General features: G+C 40.0%; 2 protein-coding genes across 2 annotated transcripts in view; one reads left to right on the forward strand and one right to left on the reverse strand.

The window, feature by feature from the left end:
• Window positions 1-521, reverse strand: part of TTC13 (tetratricopeptide repeat domain 13) — a 39,438-nt gene extending 38,917 nt beyond the window's left edge. The window contains exon 1 of the mRNA XM_063151671.1: window positions 323-521. Coding sequence (XP_063007741.1) covers window positions 323-521 — 199 coding nt within the window. The remainder of the gene's footprint in view (window positions 1-322) is intronic.
• Window positions 522-708: 187 nt separating this feature from the next.
• ARV1 (ARV1 homolog, fatty acid homeostasis modulator) lies at window positions 709-15,585 on the forward strand. The gene is made up of 5 exons (XM_063151672.1): window positions 709-858; window positions 9,981-10,100; window positions 11,753-11,906; window positions 13,076-13,300; window positions 13,786-15,585. Exons 1-5 carry the CDS (start codon window positions 760-762, stop codon window positions 13,890-13,892), a joined length of 705 nt encoding a protein of 234 aa, XP_063007742.1. The 5' UTR covers window positions 709-759; the 3' UTR covers window positions 13,893-15,585.
• Window positions 15,586-20,916: the final 5,331 nt, after the last annotated feature.

Here is a 20,916-nt window from a genome sequence, read left to right on the forward strand (position 1 = left end):
AGGGAGTACAGGCATATCCCCAAACTACTGAGCGCGGGAAGGAAAAAGCAGCAGAGTCCAGCAGCCGGGCTCGGAGGTGAACGGGCAGCAGGGACACTGCGTGTGGTACCTAAGGCTCGCCCGCGCAGGGGTGAGAGGTTTTCCCGGGCTCGCTGCCGCAGCCCCTGTGGCTCCGCGCCACACACGGGCGCGGCGGGCACGGCGCTGCCGCTCACCCTCGGGCAGCCTCGCTGTGCGCCAGCCGAGGGCAGCGGCGGCACAGCCCGGGGCCCGCCGGCACCCCGCACCGCGGGCGGTCACCGCGGCGACGTCCCTGACTCACCGCACTCGGCCGAGTACTGCTCCGCCCACTCCCCCGCCGGGCCGTGGCGCTGCCGGTGCCGCTCCTGCTGGAACAGGGACAGCGCCGGGTAGCGCTCGGTGAGGGCGAGCGCGGCCGGGGCCAGCAGGGCCAGCACGGCCAGCAGCACCCACGGACCCCGCGCCAGCCCGCCAGCAGGTGCCATCTTCACGGCGCGCATGTGCGCCGCCTCGCCCGGGAACGCGGGGTGTCCCCGCCGCCCCTCCCACGGGGCCGCACTCGCACTGCCCCCTGGGACATGGAGTTCTCCACCGGCGCAGCCTGGCGTGCGGCAGCGGTAGGAAAACCACAGCTCCCGGGATGCAGCGCGGCTCGGTCTGGCTCGGCGGCGCTCCCGAACGCGGAAACGAGGAGGCGGTGTGGAAGCGCTGACAGGGCTGGGCGTGCTCCCGCGCGCCATGGCGGCGCTCGGCGCCTACCGCTGTATCGAGTGCAACGGGGAGGCGACGGAGCTGTACCGGGACTACCAGCGCGGGGTGCTCCGTATCTCCATCTGCGTGAGTCGGGGCGGCGAGCAGTGCGCGGGGGAGGCCAGGAATGCACGTGGGAAGCTCTGACGTCAGCAGGCGGCGGCGCGCGGCACGTGGTAGTGGGCCCCGTGGCACGCGGGCGGCTGAGCCCGTTGGAGCGCCCCCTGCTGCCGGACCGGAGCCGCGCCCGCGCGTTGGAACCGCTTTCCCTGAGTCCTGGGGTCCTGTGGGGAAACGCTGAGAGAGTTGGGCCTGCTCAGCCTCCAGGAGAGACGGCTGAGAGCGGGACTCATCAATTGTATAAATAGCTAAAGGGAGGGTGTCTCATCCAGGAGTATAAATATCTAAAGGGAGGGTGTCATGAGGATGGAGCCAGACTCTTCTCGGTGGCCAAGCAATAGACAAGGGGCATTGGGCAGATACTGATGCACAGGAAGTTCCACCTGGATATGAGGAAGAACTTCTTTACTGTGCAGGTGACTGAGCACTGGAACTGATTGTTCTGAGAGGTTGTGGAGTCTCCCTCACTGGAGATGTTCAAGAACCATCTGTCACAGCCCTGTGACACATGCTCTTGGATGGCCGTGCCTGAGCAGGGAGGTTGGACCAGATGACCCCGTGAGGTCCCTTCCAACCTGACCCATTCTGTGATTCTGCAGGTTTTCTGTCTGCTCTGCTTCCCAGTGTCATTGTCTCCCGTTCCTTGAGTGCACCTGTGTGCTGGAGCTGTCCTGACTGGCATTGCAGTGTGTCTGCTGCTGTGTGTGCTCGCCCTGGTTCTTGCTGAAGGGCAGATCTGAGCATGTCTCCATGGCTGAACACAGCTCCCGTGCCACTGGACCTGAATGCCAGAGTCTGAGTGATGATGATTTAAAGGGATTTGGAGTCCTGGTCAGTGGCAAGTTGAACATGAGCCAGCAGTGCCCTGGCAGCCAGGAGAGCCAACCCTGGCCTGGGGGCATCAGGGACAGCATCACCAGCCAGGCAAGAGAGGGGATTGTCCTGCTCTGCTCTGCTCTGCTCTGCACTGGGGCAGCCTCACCTCGAGTTGTTGGGGCAGTTTTGGGCAAAGCAGAGTAAGAAAAATGTAAAGCTGTTGTAGAGCATCTAAAGGAGGACACAAAGCTGATGAAGGATGTAGAGGGGAAGCTGTGCGAGGAGCAGCTGAGGTGACTTGGCATATCCAGCCTAGAGAAGGGGAGGCTGAAGGGATACCTCATTGAAATCTACAACTTCCTCTGGTTTATTAATCTAATGCTGATAAACAGATTTAAGGCAGCCTGGGAGCCAGTAGATGGCACTCATTCCCCTTGGCATTTAACCATTTGAGGACCAAAGATCCTGGTCTGTTGCAGCTGTGGCATGCCATGTAGAATCAAAAGACTTAAGTCCCAGTTGCTATATTCATCACAAATACTAAACTCATATATAAAGAGTAATGAATTGAGTAAAAGAAAGAGCAAAGAATCACATATTCCTAGCAATCTGGAATTGTGTCCACCTTTCTCCATGCAGCCCCAGATCTGTACCATTTTTCACTGACTTGTACCAGTCTGTTTGCTCTGGCTCTGTTGTGAGTCCTCATGGTTCAGGTTCAGTTCTAGCTGCTCTTACGTGGCACATGTCATATTATCACAAAGCTTTCCCTCAATTTCTGGCCACCCAGGCAGTGCTGAGAGCAGGAGACATGTTAGCTCATGGCACATTAAGTGGAGATGAGAATGCTGAAAGATTGCCAAGATCAAAAGATTCTTTCAGTTGAACTGATGTGACTTTGGGCAGGAAAGCCCTACTGTTGTCTCCAGCTACCAAGGCCCCATGGTTTCCAATAGAGCAGTGCTTGGTTTACATTTTCCTTTTTAATCTGCAAGGATGGTTTTGTCACTGTACCAACTCTCTGCAGGCATTCTATTCCATGCAGGCAAGGCTGTGCTCTGGCCAGAGACCTGGAAAGTTGTTCATCATCATGCTGCTGACAATGAAAAATAGTCAAGTACTGAGTGTCCTTTGATACCCTTCACAGACTTTCATGAGTAGGGATATGAGTGTGTCTGTGTTATGAATCTTCTTGATGATCAAACCTGAAAATAATGATAGCTTAGAAGTCTTCAATTAAAAATATATGAAGACCCCACTTAACAGTATGAAACATCATTTATATCAGTTATATATAAAACTTAGAGTGTAGGCCTCTAAAAACTTAAGGAAAGCTGAAGGTATTTAAGAAAAATTGAAGGTTTGAGGTGAGATTAGAAGGTGTGATCACTCAGCCTGAGAACATTTTTCATCTGTCTTCATGGAGTGAGAGCATTGAGTACTGCTACTCCACTGTAGCATTAAGAGAGAAGAAGTAAAAAATTCATAAAAAGATTGTATGTTGATACTCAAAGTGAGGCTAATGGGCATAATCTAGATTTTTTTTTTTTTTTTGTTAAAAGCACTTGTGTTTCATTCCTATTTTCAAGTAGTACCTGGAAATATTGACACCTTAAGGAAAAAAAAACAAACAACCCAACACTTGTTCTGTATGGTAAATAAAAAAATAGAAGGCCCCAGAAAATTGGGAACAAGCAGAACATTGTCAAGATCATCACTGTTTCATACTGACCTACAGACTTTCCTCAATACTATTTTAAAGTCATCCTTGATGCATTAAGAAATCTGCATCTAACAGGTATTTGCCATTCTCAGGACAACCCTGTCATTCAACACATTTTGGAACATTATCTAGATTCTCCCAACAGCAACTTCTATCTAGCCCTACATTTATTTTAGAATGTGTTTAACCTGATCTGGATGTGATTTTGAGGTGGAAGATTTAAATTTGAATGCCTAAGCAAAATACCATGAATTTATATTCTGTTATTAATTTGTTGAAGAGAAGAATGAATTTTTTTCCAGAGGCAAATACTAAAAGCTTTCATTAAAGAACATGTGTTTCCAGCCCACAATATTAGAGTACAATTTTGGAAATTCAGCCTAATGTTGCTTTAGTTTAGTTACTGCTCTTAATATAATTAAAAGTTTCTTTGAACTCCATATTGTAATTTTAATGTGGGCAAGCATTAAAGACCTCACAAGTGTTATTATCCACTCTGGGAATAAATTTGTAATAGATGCTGAAGGAACTAAAGAAACTTTCTTCTATAAAACATAGAAGTCCACACAGTACACTTGGGTTGGAAGGGTCGTGTCTTTTCTTAATAACTCTGCAAGGTGGCTAACTGCCACAAATTCCTCAAGTTCTGTAACTTCTTTTTAAGTCTGTTTTGTTTAATTAAGGCCATCTTCAGCTGAAGCCTAGCCCAGACCTCTGGCATTGCACATTTAGTGGATGAACCATTTTTTCATCTTGCATGTACTTAGCTGTGGAAGTAGCATTACAAGAGGCAGATGGACCTCCTCAATATGGTTTTTGTTCAGTGTGATAACTGAGGAGTGGCAGGGGAGGCTGTGGAATCTGTGGGCATGTTAGGATGAGCATGTTGGCGCACACTTTTCATCTCCTGGGTCTGGGTTTAGTCCTAATCTGTGAATTACAGTTATATTCCCTATTCCCAGCAAGAAGTTGTGGTAAAGGTAAGCCTAGGTGGCTCTCCTTCTAGAGAAGGTTTTTTGCTATTTATTTTGAGACTCTTAAATTTAATTAATCGGTAAATAATACAGCAAATCTTCACTGAATATATTACAAAGTAACCATTAAGAGCAGTAAGGAAAAAATACTGTTCAAATAACACTGCTGCTACAGTAATAATTCTGGGGCATGGGGTGGGAACACGATTGCCTAACCTGAAATAAACTGTGAAGTGCAATGAAACAGAAAGAAATTAGCAAACTTCAATTATTCAGAAATGGAAGGAAAAGCATGCAAACATTTCTAAAATTTGGATTTCAATTTCATATATGTTGTTATGTTTAAAAATAAAATGTTAAAAATGTTTCAGACCATAACAAAGGAAAATAAATTACTTATTGCAATATATAGAGCACAGTCAGGATCCCCCTTGTGTTTTGTAATAAGAAAGCCAAATTGCCTGAGCAGTGCACACTTCATTTAGCTTTTCTGCAATTAAAAAATAATTGAAAAGCTCTTTTTTTTTGCAGCAAGGCAGAGAGACCTTGATTTGAATGCAAAGCATTTATATGGTATGGTAAAGAATCTGTCAAGAGTACAAAGATCATCCTGGAAAATAATATATGCTAATTATACATAACTTTGTTTACAGACCAAATCACTACTGGAAAAAAATATTTTTAATTTGTTTTCTGAAACTGGGCTGTTTTGTTTTTCAGTCTGCTGTGACACTTGGCTGCGTCCCTAATAAAGAATCCATTCCTGAAAGCAGCACAGCTAATGTGTTTTATTATTTAAGGGTGCAATTGGGATTAAGGGCACTCTCACAAGAGTCTTTAATTTGCCTATGAACCTATGCAAATGGACCCCTGTTCATGTGGAAGCTATGTAAATGTTGTTACAATTTGCTGTATGTGTAGTCCAGCAAAAAATTGTAGCTTAATTTTGCCAAACTCCAAACCCTGGAGAAAGGAATGCTATAATATGACTGTTTCATTGATATTTCTAATGCCCAGAGATTTGCAAATGTATTCCTGGTGTGGTTTTCATGGTAGTTTTAGATCAGGATGAAGCTTAGTTCTTGACTGTATATTTTTACTTTCTGTCATGTCCTATGGCTTCCTCTTCAAGAATTCTTTTACTTTCCACAAACCCCATCCCAAAATATTTTTATTTAAAAATAAGTAATGTTTTAAAACTAGAGAGATGAATCCAAAAAAGTCATGCTCATATACTTTAGAAGCTTTATCCTTCAGAGACAGAAGGTGTTTTCTCAAATATTTGTTTACTGTACTGTATTGGGCACACATTTTTTCCAAGCTGAGTATCTTTGATGAACAAAGCAAGGGTTATGTCTTTTGAGTAGTGATTTATAAAAGCCTGATAGACATGAAGTTTGAATTAACTTATCAGTACTTTTTTTTGGTCATATTTAATACAACTGAGACTTTAAATTGTATGTTACTTTCCTTAAATGTTTTGGATTGCTTTGATCAAAAAGAATCTCATATACTACACTATGAAGAAGATGATTGTACTGGCTTTTGAAGTTTTGTTTTTTCTTTAATTTGCCTTTGATAATTGGTTTTAATTTTTTTAAGATGACTAAGCAAACTTCTAAGTTATGAAAATGGAAGATTTTTTTTCAAACAACAAACAAGCATAGTCAGATTATTCTAAATATTTGATTAATCAAACAGTTCTTAAAGTCATAGCCATTTAAATTTGCTAGAATATTGATATACTTTTAACATCCTTTTTTAGGGGAGCACAGTATCTGTTGGACTTTTGTATGTCACTATCAAACACTCATAATCTTTCTTAAATTTACCAAATCAGAAGAAGATGTGTAAATAGAATTTATAGTGTGAAGCTTGACTTTTCTTCTGACATGTAATCTGAAAGTACCTTTTAATCAAAGTAGTGTCTAGTTTTTCAAGAAAAAATACCAGTTACTTGTTTCTGATGCCAATTACATATTTAAGGCAGAAGTTGGGAAATGGCTAAAAGCATGGAGAAATCCAGTTACCCCTTTTTCCCGCTTTTGTGATAACTGAGGCACATCTTTGAGAAAGTCTGAAGACGATTAGAAAGCTCAGTATGTTAAAGATGTGCCCTCTTCACTCATGCTGCCCAGGCCACTGACTACAGCTGTGCAGAACAGCAGTGAGGAGCAAGACATGAGCGCCAGGATTGGAGTTCAACAGCCTGACTAAAATCTTAAAGTAAGTCTGCAAGTAGTTCTCCATAGCTGAGCTGCTCATACCAATCTTCTCTCAAAGTGTAAGTGATTATCAGTGTCCCCAAAGTTACATCCCTTTAACTAGCTGAAACCATCTAGTGAAACATATGTGTATTAAACTGCATCAGTCCTTGCTTGCACTGATTTTGCTGAAGTCAGGCTTCACTCACAGGTTTCCTTCCTAGGCATTTGAAATTGGTGTCAGATGTTTTAGTTGTGCAGCTGGAAAAAATAATGAAATAGCCAGGTACGGAAAAAATTCTTCCTAGAGGGCATTTTAGTTCTGTAGTGTACTAATGATACATCAGCCATCATCCAGTTAGTCTGTAGCAGTGCACACACAAGTCTTTGCAGCAAAGGTGGTTTGTAGGTCTCTCAAATCCCTGGGTGAGCTCACGCTGGCTAGGTCACTGGCTGGGTAAGCACAGAGGACTTTTCCTTCTGGCGGCAGAGACTCAGAAATAAAGTATCTTAGGAATGGAATGTATATTAAGAATAGGGCTCTCATCTAGTTCTAGAAGACAGAAATACTAAATTGAACATAATTTTCACAGCTGCAGAGAAGGTTTGGTATTTGGCTGCCAGAAGCTGTGGGGCAGAAGACGCCACTATTTGTGTATTCATTTGTAGCAGTCTCCATATATATCTACAGTAAATTTCTGAATTGTTGGTTTTGCCTGGATGGTTGGTCTGATAAATTTTCATTGTCTAAAATTCACGTCAGCTGTCAGTGAAAATTTTTCAATACCTCTTAACTGCAAATTTTTAATTAGTGTTTGATTGGGATCCTCCAGTTGAAAATACCATTCTTTACTCAGAAAGATTTTTGGTCCTGGTCAGAAAATGTTCTGTTGTAGGAGAATTTGAGAGCATAATAAAACTGGGTGTGCGTAGGATACCCTTCATCTAACCTTTATGACACCCATTGTGTTGAATAATCTTACTTTGAATGGACTTGTCCAGTGCTTGTGTGAATAAACCTATTTAAAAAATTGTACTTGTCCAATGCTACATCAACCCAGAGATCTGACATATGCAAATTATCACCTGTAAGAATATCTGTTTATGATTTCCCAGTAGAAAGAAATGAAGCAAGACACTACCTCTAATTAAAGTAGCAATTTCTTTTTCACTCTATTAAATCCTTTAACTGTGGTCTTGTGTTATGTCCTTTTTCCATCTAATTCACTTTATCTTTAGATTTCTCAAACTCTTGGTTAGTTGAGGGAGTGCTTTAATTCATTACGTCCAACCTGTGTACTGTCATAGACAGTGTTGTCTTATTGAAATTAGTTTTTTCCTTAAGCTGGACAAAGAAACATTGATTATAGGTTGCAGCATTCTCTAGACACTCTATTCAGTTTATGCTTTTGTTCAGATGCTTTCCTTGACATTGATGTTGGACTTCTGAGTCAATTTGCTGGTGAAATTCTGCATTCTAAGATGCTACAAAAATAATTCTGTTAAATAGCAAGGCAGTGTTAACTTTGGACACTGTCCTAGTTTTGGCTGGTTTAATTTTATGCCTAGCAGCCAATAGAGTGCTGTGTTTTGGATTCAGAATGAGAATAATGTTGATAACACACTGATGTTTTAGTTGTTGCTGTTAGTGCTCACCCCAAGCCAAGGACTTTTCAGTTTCCCGTGCTCTGCCAGCCAGCAGGTGCACGAGGAGCTGGGAGGGAGCACAGCCAGGACAGCTGACCCAGACTGGCCAAAGGGATCCTCCATAGCCCAGAGAGTGTCCTGCCCAGTAAATGAACTGGGAGAGTTGGCCAGGAGGGGCTGATCACTGCTCAGGGATGGAATGGGCATTGGGCAGTGAGAAATTGTGTTGTGCAGCTCTTGTTTCTCCTGGGCATTATCTCCCTCTTATTATCTTCCATTTCATTACTATTATTATTTTTATATTTTGCTTTATTTCAATTATGAAACTATTCTTTTAACCACCCATGGGTTTTACCTTCTTCTGAGCCTCCTCCTCATCCTATTGCAGGGTAAGTGAGCAGCAGTGTAATACTCAGTTGGTCTTGGTATGACAGAAAAATAAAAGTTGAAAAACCTATATGTTCTGTCCTGGGAGTTTGTCTGTAGATGTGTGTTGTCTGATGCTCCTTTTTAAATGTTCCAGCAATTCAGAAAGCGGTGTCCCAACATTTCTCTTCTGGCAGTGCACCACTCATTAAAATGGAAATAAAGATAATTTCTGTGACTGTTGTGTTCTCAGCATGACAGCTAATGTGAAGGCCTGGGGGACCAAGATTAGCTAAGGACAGCTTGGAGGAAACAAGCAGTCAGACCAGAGGATGAGCAGCAGGAGAAAGCTGGCCTGCAGGAGAGCACCCTGCTGCAAGTGCACTTGTTTGAGCTGAAGTGGTGGCTGCTGCTGCTCTGCTGCTCCTCAGCTCTCTGCTAGAAGTTACTTCCCCCTTAGGTCTGCTAGATGAGCCATTTGTGAGATTATTTAACCCCCCTGCTCACAGTATAACAGCCTTTTATTAGCCCTAGCTCAAATCAAGGAGTGATCAGGCAGGCAGGTAAGTCAATGAAGCTGGAGGGGATTGATGGCAAGCAGCTCCCAGTGGTCTGGGTGAAATAACCTCTCTAGCAGAACAGCAGATGTGTTGGAGAAGTGATGGTTTAGTGTCCTACCACTGCTTAGAGGCAACTGACTCTTTGGCTGTGGATCTGTGTGAAAACTACATTATCAGTATTCTGAATGTATTGCTGTTTGCTTAATGATGGAAAACTGGTTGAAATATCCAGACAATTTAACAGTATGGAAGAACAATGCAACAGCAAAAAACATTTACTGTCTCCTTGAAAGGAAGAAAAAGGTAGGATAGGAGGATAAAGCATCTCTGAAAATAAACAAGTGATAGAAGAAATTAATTTTATTTCTAAAAATACCCAAAATAACACCAAATATGCAGATAAGCCATGATCAGTTAACCTTTAGCATGATACTGGTGCATTTCTTGAGTCTTAGGGAAGTAGTTTAGTTTTTTGCATCTGTGGAGCACAAAATGATAACTAAGTCTATTCCTGCATATTTCATTATCGATCTTAATCCAAAGCCTGCAAAAATCAATCAATAATAAATCATTCTACTTTATAAGGGAATTCTGTGTGTCAAGTGAAGTGTCAAGGGAGAAGAAGCAATTTTTCTGGATGGATTAAAACTGTATTGAAAATGAAGATGACATTAGGGAAAAACTACTTATAATTGAATTGCTAATTTGTATTTATCCAGTTGTACTAAGATCAGAGGAAAATTTTATAAACTCTTCCTTTCCTTTTTTCCCCTAATTCTTCTTATTTTGTGATTTTCAGAAATCCTGCCAGAAACCTGTGGATAAATACATTGAGTATGATCCTGTTATCATCTTGATTAATGCTGTTTTATGCAAAGCACAAGCATACAGGCACATTCTTTTCAACACAAAGATAAATGTAAGTTGCTATGTCCCTGCCTTGTGGCTTTTTTTCTTTTTGTTAAAAATATATTTAGGTTTGGTAAGTCTGTTGTATTAGTTATAAAACTTTAAAGACTATTCATCTCCTGCCCCTCCACAGATTTCAGCAAGCTGAACCAGTTACATGATGAATAGAACACATGGAATCTCAAACTCCCACTGTTACTAAGACAGCTTCTGTCTTCACAGCAGTGATGCTGCAGTACCAGCAAATACAAAGTCATCTTACATGTTGAAGAGAAGGAACTGCAAAGAACTGTTCATGCAGTTTCCTACTTAACCTATCATGTTAATTGATGCTAAAAGGATGATGTGCTAAATTCCACTGTAAGAGAAAGACCTAATTGCAGATTAATTTTCAAATTGAATTTCTGTTGCAAGCAATTCTTTTTCAAATGAGCAATAGGAGTATAAAATACCAAATTAACAATCCTGTGCCAGTTAAACATACTGTACTGATTTCTCACAAGTTTCTCACTGTGTAATTAACCATGTCCTCAAAGCCAGAGCAAAAGTTGGTGGCTTTCACTTGAATTGTGGTTGATGCAGAATTATGTAGTTGGGCTGGCCAGGTCTGGAGGTGCAGTGTTTTAGTATTACATATTTTTACTGTAAGGACTAATTTCCCAGGAGAGGGAAGCTAATCTAGAGCAAAATCTCTAAGCATAAGTATGTGCTGTGTTCATGTTGGTACCTCTTAGCCAGTGTAGATAAATACACTCGCTTCATCTTTCAAGCACAAATCTATCTAAACATTTGTAATTAATTCGGTGCTTCTGGACACTTGTAATGATGTTTCCTGTGAGGCTTCTTCAAGGACTGTTTGTGAAAAGTTCATCTATCAAAATAATTTGAGTTGAATTTTAAACTGGCAAAGCCTATGCATCTATGTGCAGTTGGTATAACTATTTCCTCCAACAGAAAAAGTAGAATCCAGCACAGAAATTGTTATGGCTTGTTTAAATCTTGTTTAAAACCAGAAATCACCTCATATATGCACTGGCTTACAGACTGTATAATGTGGAAACATGGAAACATGCTAACTGTTGGCCCTCACAACATAATTTTTGATGTCACTTCAGAAGATATTTTAAATAGCTTTGTTTGGTTATATTGCTGCCTTTATTTTTGGTGCCTCACTCTTAGATGAGGTAAGAAATATTTGGTATAACTACACTACCAGTTTCTTCTAATGGAGATTGTCCCAGGGAAAAAGAGAAACAAGGCTACTTAAACCAGTTTGCTGAATAGAGTAGTTGCCCTTAAACAGAAATTTTAGATAGTATAATTCTATGCTAGCAATGGTACAATTTTGGTTTTTCATTCCTAGCTGAATAGCCTTCCCAATCAGGCCTTAACCACAGTTATATACCTTCTTCTGTACAGACCTGTTGATGCAGTTTTGTGCATGTTATAATTTGACTATCATGTTAGTAGATATTAAAAGGATGATGGGATAAATTAGTGGCTCAGCAGAAGTAATTTTGCCGCTTATATGCTAAAGAGAAGTAATACACCTACAGAGTTTGTGTGGAGGTGTTTAAATGTTTTTTAAATGCTGATTTCTTACTAATGCTTTAATTTATGCTGATTTAATAGCACTCCTTTTATTATTCTTTCATTTACCAGATTCATGGGAAGCTCTGTGTATTTTGTTTGCTCTGTGAAGCTTATATCAGGTGGTTGCAACTACAGGATTCAAGCCAAAATACAGATCCTGATGACTTAATCAGATATGCCAAAGAATGGGATTTTTATAGAATGTTTGGCATAGCTTCTTTAGGTAAGATTGGTGATTTGTATTATATACTCTTTAAGCATTGAAGAACTTCAAGCCCATACTGCAAAAATTGATAGAGAATGGATGTGATGTCCAACCCAGTATAGTTAAACAATTACTCACATACTCTCTAATTTGCCTGCATTTAATGGAAATACCTGTTCTGATTACAGTTCAGACTGATATGATCAGCATTAGATATGAAGAGACTGAAAAGTGGCAATATTCAGAAATCTTTGCCTGATATCTCTTGACATAGTTTGAAGATCAGTGTAAAGTTCAGCCTTATTCCATGTTTCATGTTGACTTCAAGGTTTATTATTCATGAAGGTGATACAACCTTACTAAAGTAAAAAATTGGGAAAAGTTGTATCTGTTTGGGGTTGTTTTTTTAAACAAATACACTAAAATACAGAGCAGTGTATTCTAAGACTGTACTTGAAGGCAGGGAAGTGGTTTTGTTCTCTGCTGGTTAAAACATTTTTTCTCATACTTTTTCAGATGATAGTGTTTAAGTCAAACTTGCACACTAAAACTAGTAATTTTCTTACACATTCAGAGCTTAAATTAAGTCCTTTATTGTCTAATATTGTTTTAAGTAGGTTTTTATAATATGTCAGTAAAAATATTGAACTGATTTTTCAGTAGTGACTCATCTATTACAATTATTGTGGGAGTTTCTTTGACATCTGCATTAATGCCAGCATATCACAGGAGCAGTGTCAAAAAAAGTCTGGTAGCTCAAAGGTATTTTCACCTTGGTGTTCTTTCTCATGCTGGATGAAAAGGGTTCATTGCTGGTGACCCTTTGCAAAGGAGGATTGATTTTGTTTTACAGCCTAACAGACAGTTGAAAAAAAAACCCTCTCATTGCTAAAGAGTGAAAGTGAAGAGGTTTTGTGCTTAACTTCTTGCCCTAAATGGAGTCAGAAGTCACAAATATGATAATCCTACAGATAGAATCCTGTGATAGAATTATTCTGAATGTCATTTAAGGAATATTTGGCTATTAAAATGAACACAGGAGATAGAGAACATTTGTATTTGCCTGTGGCTTTTAAAAAGTGACTTCATTGCATTTGGGACATGCCATTTTACTGAAATTCATTCAGATCTGGACTTGATTTTTGGCACTTTTTTCTCTCTTTCCAACGCCTCTTATTTCCTTTCAGAACAAACTTCATTTTTCATTGGTATTTTCATTACCTTGTGGTGGATGACACCTGAGATGCTGAAAACAAAATCTGACTTCATCTTACTTCTCAAAGCACTGCTGTTGTCCACCTATGGAAAGCTCCTGCTAATTCCAGCTGTTATTTGGGAGCACGACTACACGCCTTTGTGCCTTGCATTTATAAAAGTGTTTGTCTTGATATCAAACTCTCAGGCAATTAGAGGTACATTTTTGCATTTATTATACTGCATTATGTGTATAGAATATGTGTGAGAGACTGCTGATGTTACAGAAGTCACTATTATTGTTATCATTTTAATCTGTATCAGATACCTGACTGAAATAGCTCTGGTTTAAAACTGTGTTCCTTAAACTTTAATAGAAAGTGATTGAAGCAAAAAAAAATTAAAAAGGAAGAAAAAAAGTACCTCTTATCTCACCATCATCTCTTTGTTTATATAGTATTATATCCACCAGATCCATCTATTACAATTTGAGGCAACTCATGGATCATTGAAACATAGATATTTTTTTTGAGTTTCTGAAAAATTAAAATTTCATATTAATTTTATTCATGTCTTTGGAATGCAGACTTTTAACAAATTTGTGTGATTTCTAATACACACAAATTAATGTGAATTCTCCTATGATTTCTGTGATCTTCTTAAATGGTACATGATAAATTTGTTCTGGTTTTTTTTTTTGCAGTTACATTGAACTTGAACCGAATACTCCCTTGGTTTGCCATCTTCTTTGGATTAATTTTGGAAAATGGTGTGGTCTGCTTGTTCCAGAAAATGGGATGGGATGTTTGAAGTGTCAGCCCAATGAAGAAATACCAACAACGTGATGACAATTTTCTCAGAATGATCTCTGCCAGCAGGCTCCAAAAGCACTGTTTTCATAGGGATAAAGAAGGTGATAGATAACAAAAAAGCATTAGAAGTTTGGCTATTTCCTGTGCTGAGCCATAAAACTTCAGCCTTAGGTTGTTTATTTTCCCAATAAAAATATGAATGTCTCACTATTCTAACAGTTTTATAAATCTGGCTGCATAGCTGTGGCTCTAAGAAGAAAGGTACACTAAAAAAACCCAGCCCTGCTACCAATCAGTGCATTTTGGCAGAGAGGAGGATGAATTGTTCCCTTAAGAGGAAGGGAGTCAGTGGAAAAATGTAAAAGCCAAAATTTATATTTCCGTAAAACCAGATTTTCAAAGAGAAAAGTGAACATTTGCAAATAGTTTATTAGAGAAAAGGCAAGTATTCCAGAGTGAAACTACAATGGGAAAGCCAAGCTGCATTCTCTGGAATGTTTATGTTAACAATCCAAAATAATAAAATATCTAGTTCTAGAGTAATCTCTAGGAATGATAGTTTTAAACTGGCTTGACATTTTAGGTGATCTCATAAGTACTTGAAATTTTATGTGATCTCATAAATGCTGGTTTCTTCTGAAAGATGAAGAGTGAAAGGACTGACCCCCAACATGCAGGGCTGTCTGTTCAGGATACTGCTTCTTCTGAATTTAAGTCACATCCCCCACACCCAGTCTTCATCTGGCTGCACATTTAGTGGAAGCAAAAATTGAAACGTGAGGCCATTCAGCAGTAGAGTAGTAGTTAAAAAATAATAAAACAAACAAAAATGTTCAGGCCTAAATTAATGAAGAAACATTTCTAGAAGTTCTGCACTTTTTTCCTCAGCAGGCAAAAGGAGAGCTAAGTGGCCCACAAAGGAACGGACAGAATCAATTTCCACAAGACAGTAAAAAGAGCACAAACCCACTTTTGTGCAGGCCAGTTTCTATTCATCCCATCCGATATTTAACTCTCCTGCTTGAGTTCTGGAAGGCTGTACTGTCCATAGGGATTACTTCCATTCTTTGTTTTCCTCAGATGCTGTCTCATGTCTGTGTTTTCCAGAATGAATCAAAAAACATTTTGCAACATCTTCAAGTTAATTCCCAACAGGTTTAGAGTAAGTCTAGATTATGACCACAAAAGACATCAAACATGTTTTTCTGATGGAACTGCCCATGCTATGCAAGTTATTTGATCAGAAAAGCAAATGGTTGCTGATTCTCTTTTATTAAATCAAAGGCTGACAGCAATTTTCTTGTTTGTGTTACACTTCGCAACTTCCTGAGCATGTCAGAGAAAGCAAGAAACCCCAATTGCAACATTTTTAAATATGGGAGACTCTTAATTTGATTGGTAATGGATTAATTTCCCCAAGTTGAGTCTGTTTTGTCCATGACAGTAACTGGTGACTAAACTCTCCCCATCCTTATCTCAGCCCATGAGCCCTTCCTTTTGTTTTGTCTCCAGTGCCTAGCTGGGGAGTAACAGAGCAGCTTTGGTGAGCATCTGACATCCAGACTGGCACTGGCAGTGGATTCAGTCTAGAGGCTGAGTGGAGCCCATTTCAGTGTAACTAATGCAGGTTGTTATATGTAAACATGATGCTGTCAGCAGCAAAATTGTAAATACAATGTAAATAAATTTTATTTGAGAACAGTCTTCTTAAATTAAACTTGATTTTGAATTTTTAAAAACTGATTTCAGGTATTTTTTGAGGTTTTTTCCAGAACACCTAGAATGGACACTAACACATTCTGAAAGAAGCAGTGTTTACCTATTGTGCCACATACACTGATAATGCATCAGTTATGCACTCTGTAACGCTGCCAGGAGCCACCACTGCCCTTACACAACTTTGAAGCAAGAGAGGACAATTAAAAGCTACAGAGGTGTGGAACAAAAGCAGGTGTGGTACAGGTTCTCAGTCTTCAGAGGCATCATTAGTAATGTAGGGCATTCAGCATTATTTGGTGTTAAAGTTACTCCTTTACTGAAACAACACGACAAATACACTAATATTTCATAAATCTAGGGGGAGCTTAAGGACACCCACTGGGGGAGGGGAGGGAGATGAGTGCATTTTTTATGCTTTGAAAGCATATAGTGCTTCAGAGACAACCAAGAATCTTTTAAGTTTCTGCCTGTTTAAAACTGTCACATCTTTCTTGCTTTTACTCTTTTTTTGTCAACTTTTTGTAATGAAACAGTTACCTATGCTGGAATATGGATGGCAAATAGCCCTTTCTATGTATCATAATCTGTTTCATTAAGTTACAGGAGAGGATTTATTTGAGTTAAAAATCCAGCAGCCTGGAAGTGAACCTATAGAAACTTTTGAGTTTTGCTTGGAATCAGAAGGGGTATTGTGGCCTATGGAGCAAATTCAAAACTGTGTTGTATGAAATGCACAGAAAAACCAGGGCTGTTACTGAGACTGAGATTGAGCAATGACTCAGTGATTGCGCAGTGGGAGCTGGGAACTCCTGCAGGTCCACAGGCCATGTAGCAAGTATTTAGAAATTAGCATATGCAGAATTGGAGAATTGGAGTAAAGGCTAAGGAGGGTTAAAAGAGAAGATAGGAGTCTGGCAGACTTCTACAAAATTAAGATGGCAGTAAAAACTAAGGAGATAGCATCTCAAGAAATATATGTAAGGAAATACTCAGTATAGATGTTTATGAGTATCATGAAGCAAATATAAAAACATCCTACTACCAAGTTTACAAATGATGAACATGAAAGAAGAGTAGTATTAATTGCAAACATTTTTGTAATAGTCTAAGTGACAACATGACGTAGCAAAAGATAGGTTTCCCTAGAAAAGGTCCCAGTAACCTCGTTATTTCAATGGTTTGCACTACAGCCTTGAAAATACACTTTTATAAGGCAGAATTAGCAATTGTACAGTGATAGAACTAGTCAGTGAACAGGAAGAGCTGTGCAACAGCAGAGCTTCTCCCTCCATTCTGCATTACTGTGCTGCATTAGGCTTTGCTGGTGCAAGGGCTACCACCCTTGTGCCCTCCTGCACATACAGACAAGGGAGCCCTTTCTTCCACACAAACCCTATCTCAGAGGCATATAAGCTGCCATTTGTTACCCCAGTCTTCACCAAACTGAAAGTAAAGCAGGACATCTGTACTGGAAAACTATGAGCTGATTTCTCACAAAACAAGCAGGCCCTTGTTTCTCAGGGGCTTGGTTGCTTTTGCATTCCTTGGGCACTCCCCAGCCGAGTGGTGCTGAGCACTGCAGGGCCAATCTGGAGTTGATGAGGAAACACTGTTGATTTCAAAACTGGAAGGAACATACAGACACTCTTACATATGTGTTCTTTGATTAATTTTTGTTTTTTAAAATCACAAATCCAAGCTTTTAAAAATGAACACCCATCTTCAGTTTGGAGAAATGTGAGAATGAAATTAGTGATGACAAACAGATCGCAAAATATTTGTTTTGGTGACTTGGTATCAAGGTCAATTCAAGATACAACCACAAAAGCTATAAAATTCAAATTATTTTAGGATGACATCTTTTAAAAATCTAAGTAGTCCCACAAGCTGGGATTATTCTGAATCTTGTTGAGCTCTGCAAAAATTCATGTGGCAAGAGGGAGAATGAATACATTCCTCCACTGCTAAAAATCAATAGGATTTTTGTTTATGAATTATTTGAAACTCATGTTTCTGCAGTTAAAATTTGCAAGAAGGTGTATATAACAAGATTCCCATTTTCTCTCCTGCCTCTTAGCTGTTCTGACCTTCTTAGTCTTTCCAGTAATGCTTACTATATTACTGAGGTGGCAAGAAAGAAGATATGAACATAAGGAGCTTCACAAAATCTTGGTCTGCTGTCCTAAATTTGTAAAGCTTTTTTTGAGCTCTCTATAGACAAATGACAGGTCTGCAAAGCAACTAGGGAATACTGCTAATGATGTTTTAATTGCTTTTCATTAGAATAATAGCTATTGTTTGGGTTTGGTTGGGTTTTTTTCCCTGGGTAAAAATGTGGTTTAAATTCCTTTACACAGGAGCATAAGAGTGTGAACTTAAGAGATTTTACATGTGCTGGCTGCTGCTGAAATAAATCCAGATGATCCCCTTGATTTCTTCCAATCTCTGACTGTAATTCTGAGGACATTTTTAGGCAGAAGAACTGTTTTGCTGCACAGAAGTGCAGCACAGGACTGGGGACCTGAATTAAGACCTGAATCCTAATCCTGGCTCTAAGACCGAGCAGTGCTGTGACCTTGAGCAAGTCATACATGTGGCTCCATAAAATGATTGTATCTCCACCATCACAGGATTTGGGGGAGGATTAATTTGTTCATGTCTGCTTAGAAAGATGAAAAGCATTAAGTCCTTTCAGCTGCAGGTTGTTAGGAGTCAGTCAACACTGTGAATGTCAGATATGAAACAGACATGCCAGGAGCCAGAGAATGTGAATATTAAAGGTGACATGTTTAAAGTCTTTGTTATACTAAGGGGAGCTTTAATTCTGACCCTTGCTGGCATGCAGTTCTGGAACATACACATCTGAAGACTTTAAGGAGTATATACAGCAAATCACTGATCCCTTATTATGATTTTGAAGTTATTGCAGCTGTTGTGTGCCAAAATAAATCTAAAATTAGTTAAAAAACAAGCAAAGGGAGCTTGCACATTAGCTGATCTTACTTTCAGCAATCTAAAAAAAAAAAAAAAAGATACTTTATTTGACAGTTTGAGACTTTGAGGTAGAAAGCACTGGTACATTTTCCAGAAAAATATTTCTTAAAAAAATACTACAAACCATTGGTATCTTTTCAGTAAACAAATTCAATAACATTGCACAGATTTAAACAAGACCTCAACAACATACTCACCTCAACTTCTACTCACCTTGCACTCCTTCCTCAGAAGTGCTTATCCACTCTGTGAGCATCTGTGGGTGTTACCTTTATAGTGATTCCCTGCCAGGCAAGCTGCAGCCCATCTGATACTGTCATACATGCATCACTCCTTAACTTTGATCCTTTCTTTGGTCTCTCACTTCTCTTCCAGAATAAAGCTTTGGTTCTAACCATCAAAGCCACACATGTATCATGTCTTGGCTACAGGAGAAATAGTCTCTCTTTTTCTCAGTAGGGCTACAGCGTTCTTTTGATCACTGAAAATCAAAAGCCAACAGAAGTGTAATAATAACTAGGAAGAAAACATTTCCCATTGAGAACATGCACTGGATAATAACATGCCACATACCAGCACCAGAAAAAATGTCTTGGATTTTGCAGGATAGGGACCAAAAGAGAATGTATTACATTGAGCATACACCTCATAAATTTGTTCAAAGCAGGAATCTGTTTCTGTCTAAGGACATTTATCCTACTTAGTAGTGTGAAAATGGCAGATGGGTTGCATGGCAAGGAAAGCACAATCCATCTCTTACTCATTTTATCCTGGGAGGGAGCAAAATGAAAATAAACACTGATGACTCATGAAGAATTTTTTCAGGAATGATGGACATAATTTGAACCCTTTTCTTTAGAGAAGCAAATTAACTTTGCTGTGGACGAACACAATGGCAGGTATTCATTTCTTTACACAACCACATGACAAGACTTAATTTGTACTAGAACTGTCATCTTCTCAAATGGATTTTGCACTTCTGTAAGTGGATTTTTCCCTAAAATACTTTTCTGCTCAACTGCATTGTGCAATTTATGTAAACAATGTGTGTGTGCGTGTAGATGGAAGGAGAGGGAAGGTCAAACCAGTTCCTACAGCCTGTGCATTTTCTGCCTTATCTATGTATGAAATGGTGCACCTTCTGTCTGTTTAAAGGTCCTACATTGAAAGAAAATGCCAACAGCAAGAAAGGCACCTTCCTCCCACAACAGTTTGAGTATTGTGCAACATAACAGATTGTATCGGTTTTAAAAAAAGTCATGTCCCTGACAAAACAGTATCAGAGGCATGCAGAGACCACGTCTCCCTTCTCTCATTGTTGCTCAGCCACTTTTATGTAACAAAATGCCAGCATGGTGATTCTAATCTAATTCAGCTGCACAAGCACTTTGATTGAAAGTTCAGAGAGGTGTTTTTAATCCTCTCCAACACAACCTAATAGAGGATGGCAAAACAGGAAGCCCTCGTGTGCAGATCCTTCCTCCCCATAATGGCAGGGTGGAAGGTGCCATCTGTCATTTCATGCCCTTATATTGGAAAGTGCTGTCTCCTCTAAACTCCTTGCAGCAGCTGCTCCTGAAGGCTCAGCTCTTTGTCCTGAGCAGGCAGCTGCCTCTGCCACCCCCTTGGGAACAGTTTTGTTTTCACAGAATCAGACAGGGCTAGAAGTGATCTCAGAGGTCATTGGTCCTTCCGCCAGCCGCTGGGATGGACAGGCACTCCTGACAGATGTTCTCCCTGGCAGGCAGACATTCTGCTCTCAGAGACCAAACCTGAGCTGCCTTTCCCAAATTAGGAGACCTATCAGCTCCTACTGCATGCAGCAGCAGTCTGATGCCCAGCTGTTTTTCAACTATGACCATTTATTCAAGTAATATGATTTTGTGAAAATACAAGATTTTACTTGAAGAATCCATTGTGAAGATGGTGGCTAGGTCTTTTAGAAAGTTTCTGTCCTTCAATTTTATTCTCCAGGTTGCCTGCTTCCTATTCCCCTACCCCCTGCTTAGCCTTGCTAAGCCAGTGACATGAAAATCCATCAAATTCCTTGGCTGCAGGACCACAAAGCATTGGAGATTTGATTTTAAATGAACAAGGCAGCCTGCACCTCTTCGGATCTACTACAGACTTTTTGTAAAGACACGGGCACTGGATAACACACCATTAAGCTGAAACAAAAATACAATCAGTGCCTACAAATGAAAGTAATTCAGAGAATGAGAGAATGGGCATGGTGCATTGAGATCTCTGTTCCTGGAGAATAAATGCATCCCAGCAAACTCTCTCCTGATTTGCAAAAGAAATTGCAA

The sequence above is a fragment of the Melospiza melodia genome, chromosome 3, assembly GCF_035770615.1.
Source record: "Melospiza melodia melodia isolate bMelMel2 chromosome 3, bMelMel2.pri, whole genome shotgun sequence".
Classification (NCBI taxonomy): domain Eukaryota; kingdom Metazoa; phylum Chordata; class Aves; order Passeriformes; family Passerellidae; genus Melospiza; species Melospiza melodia.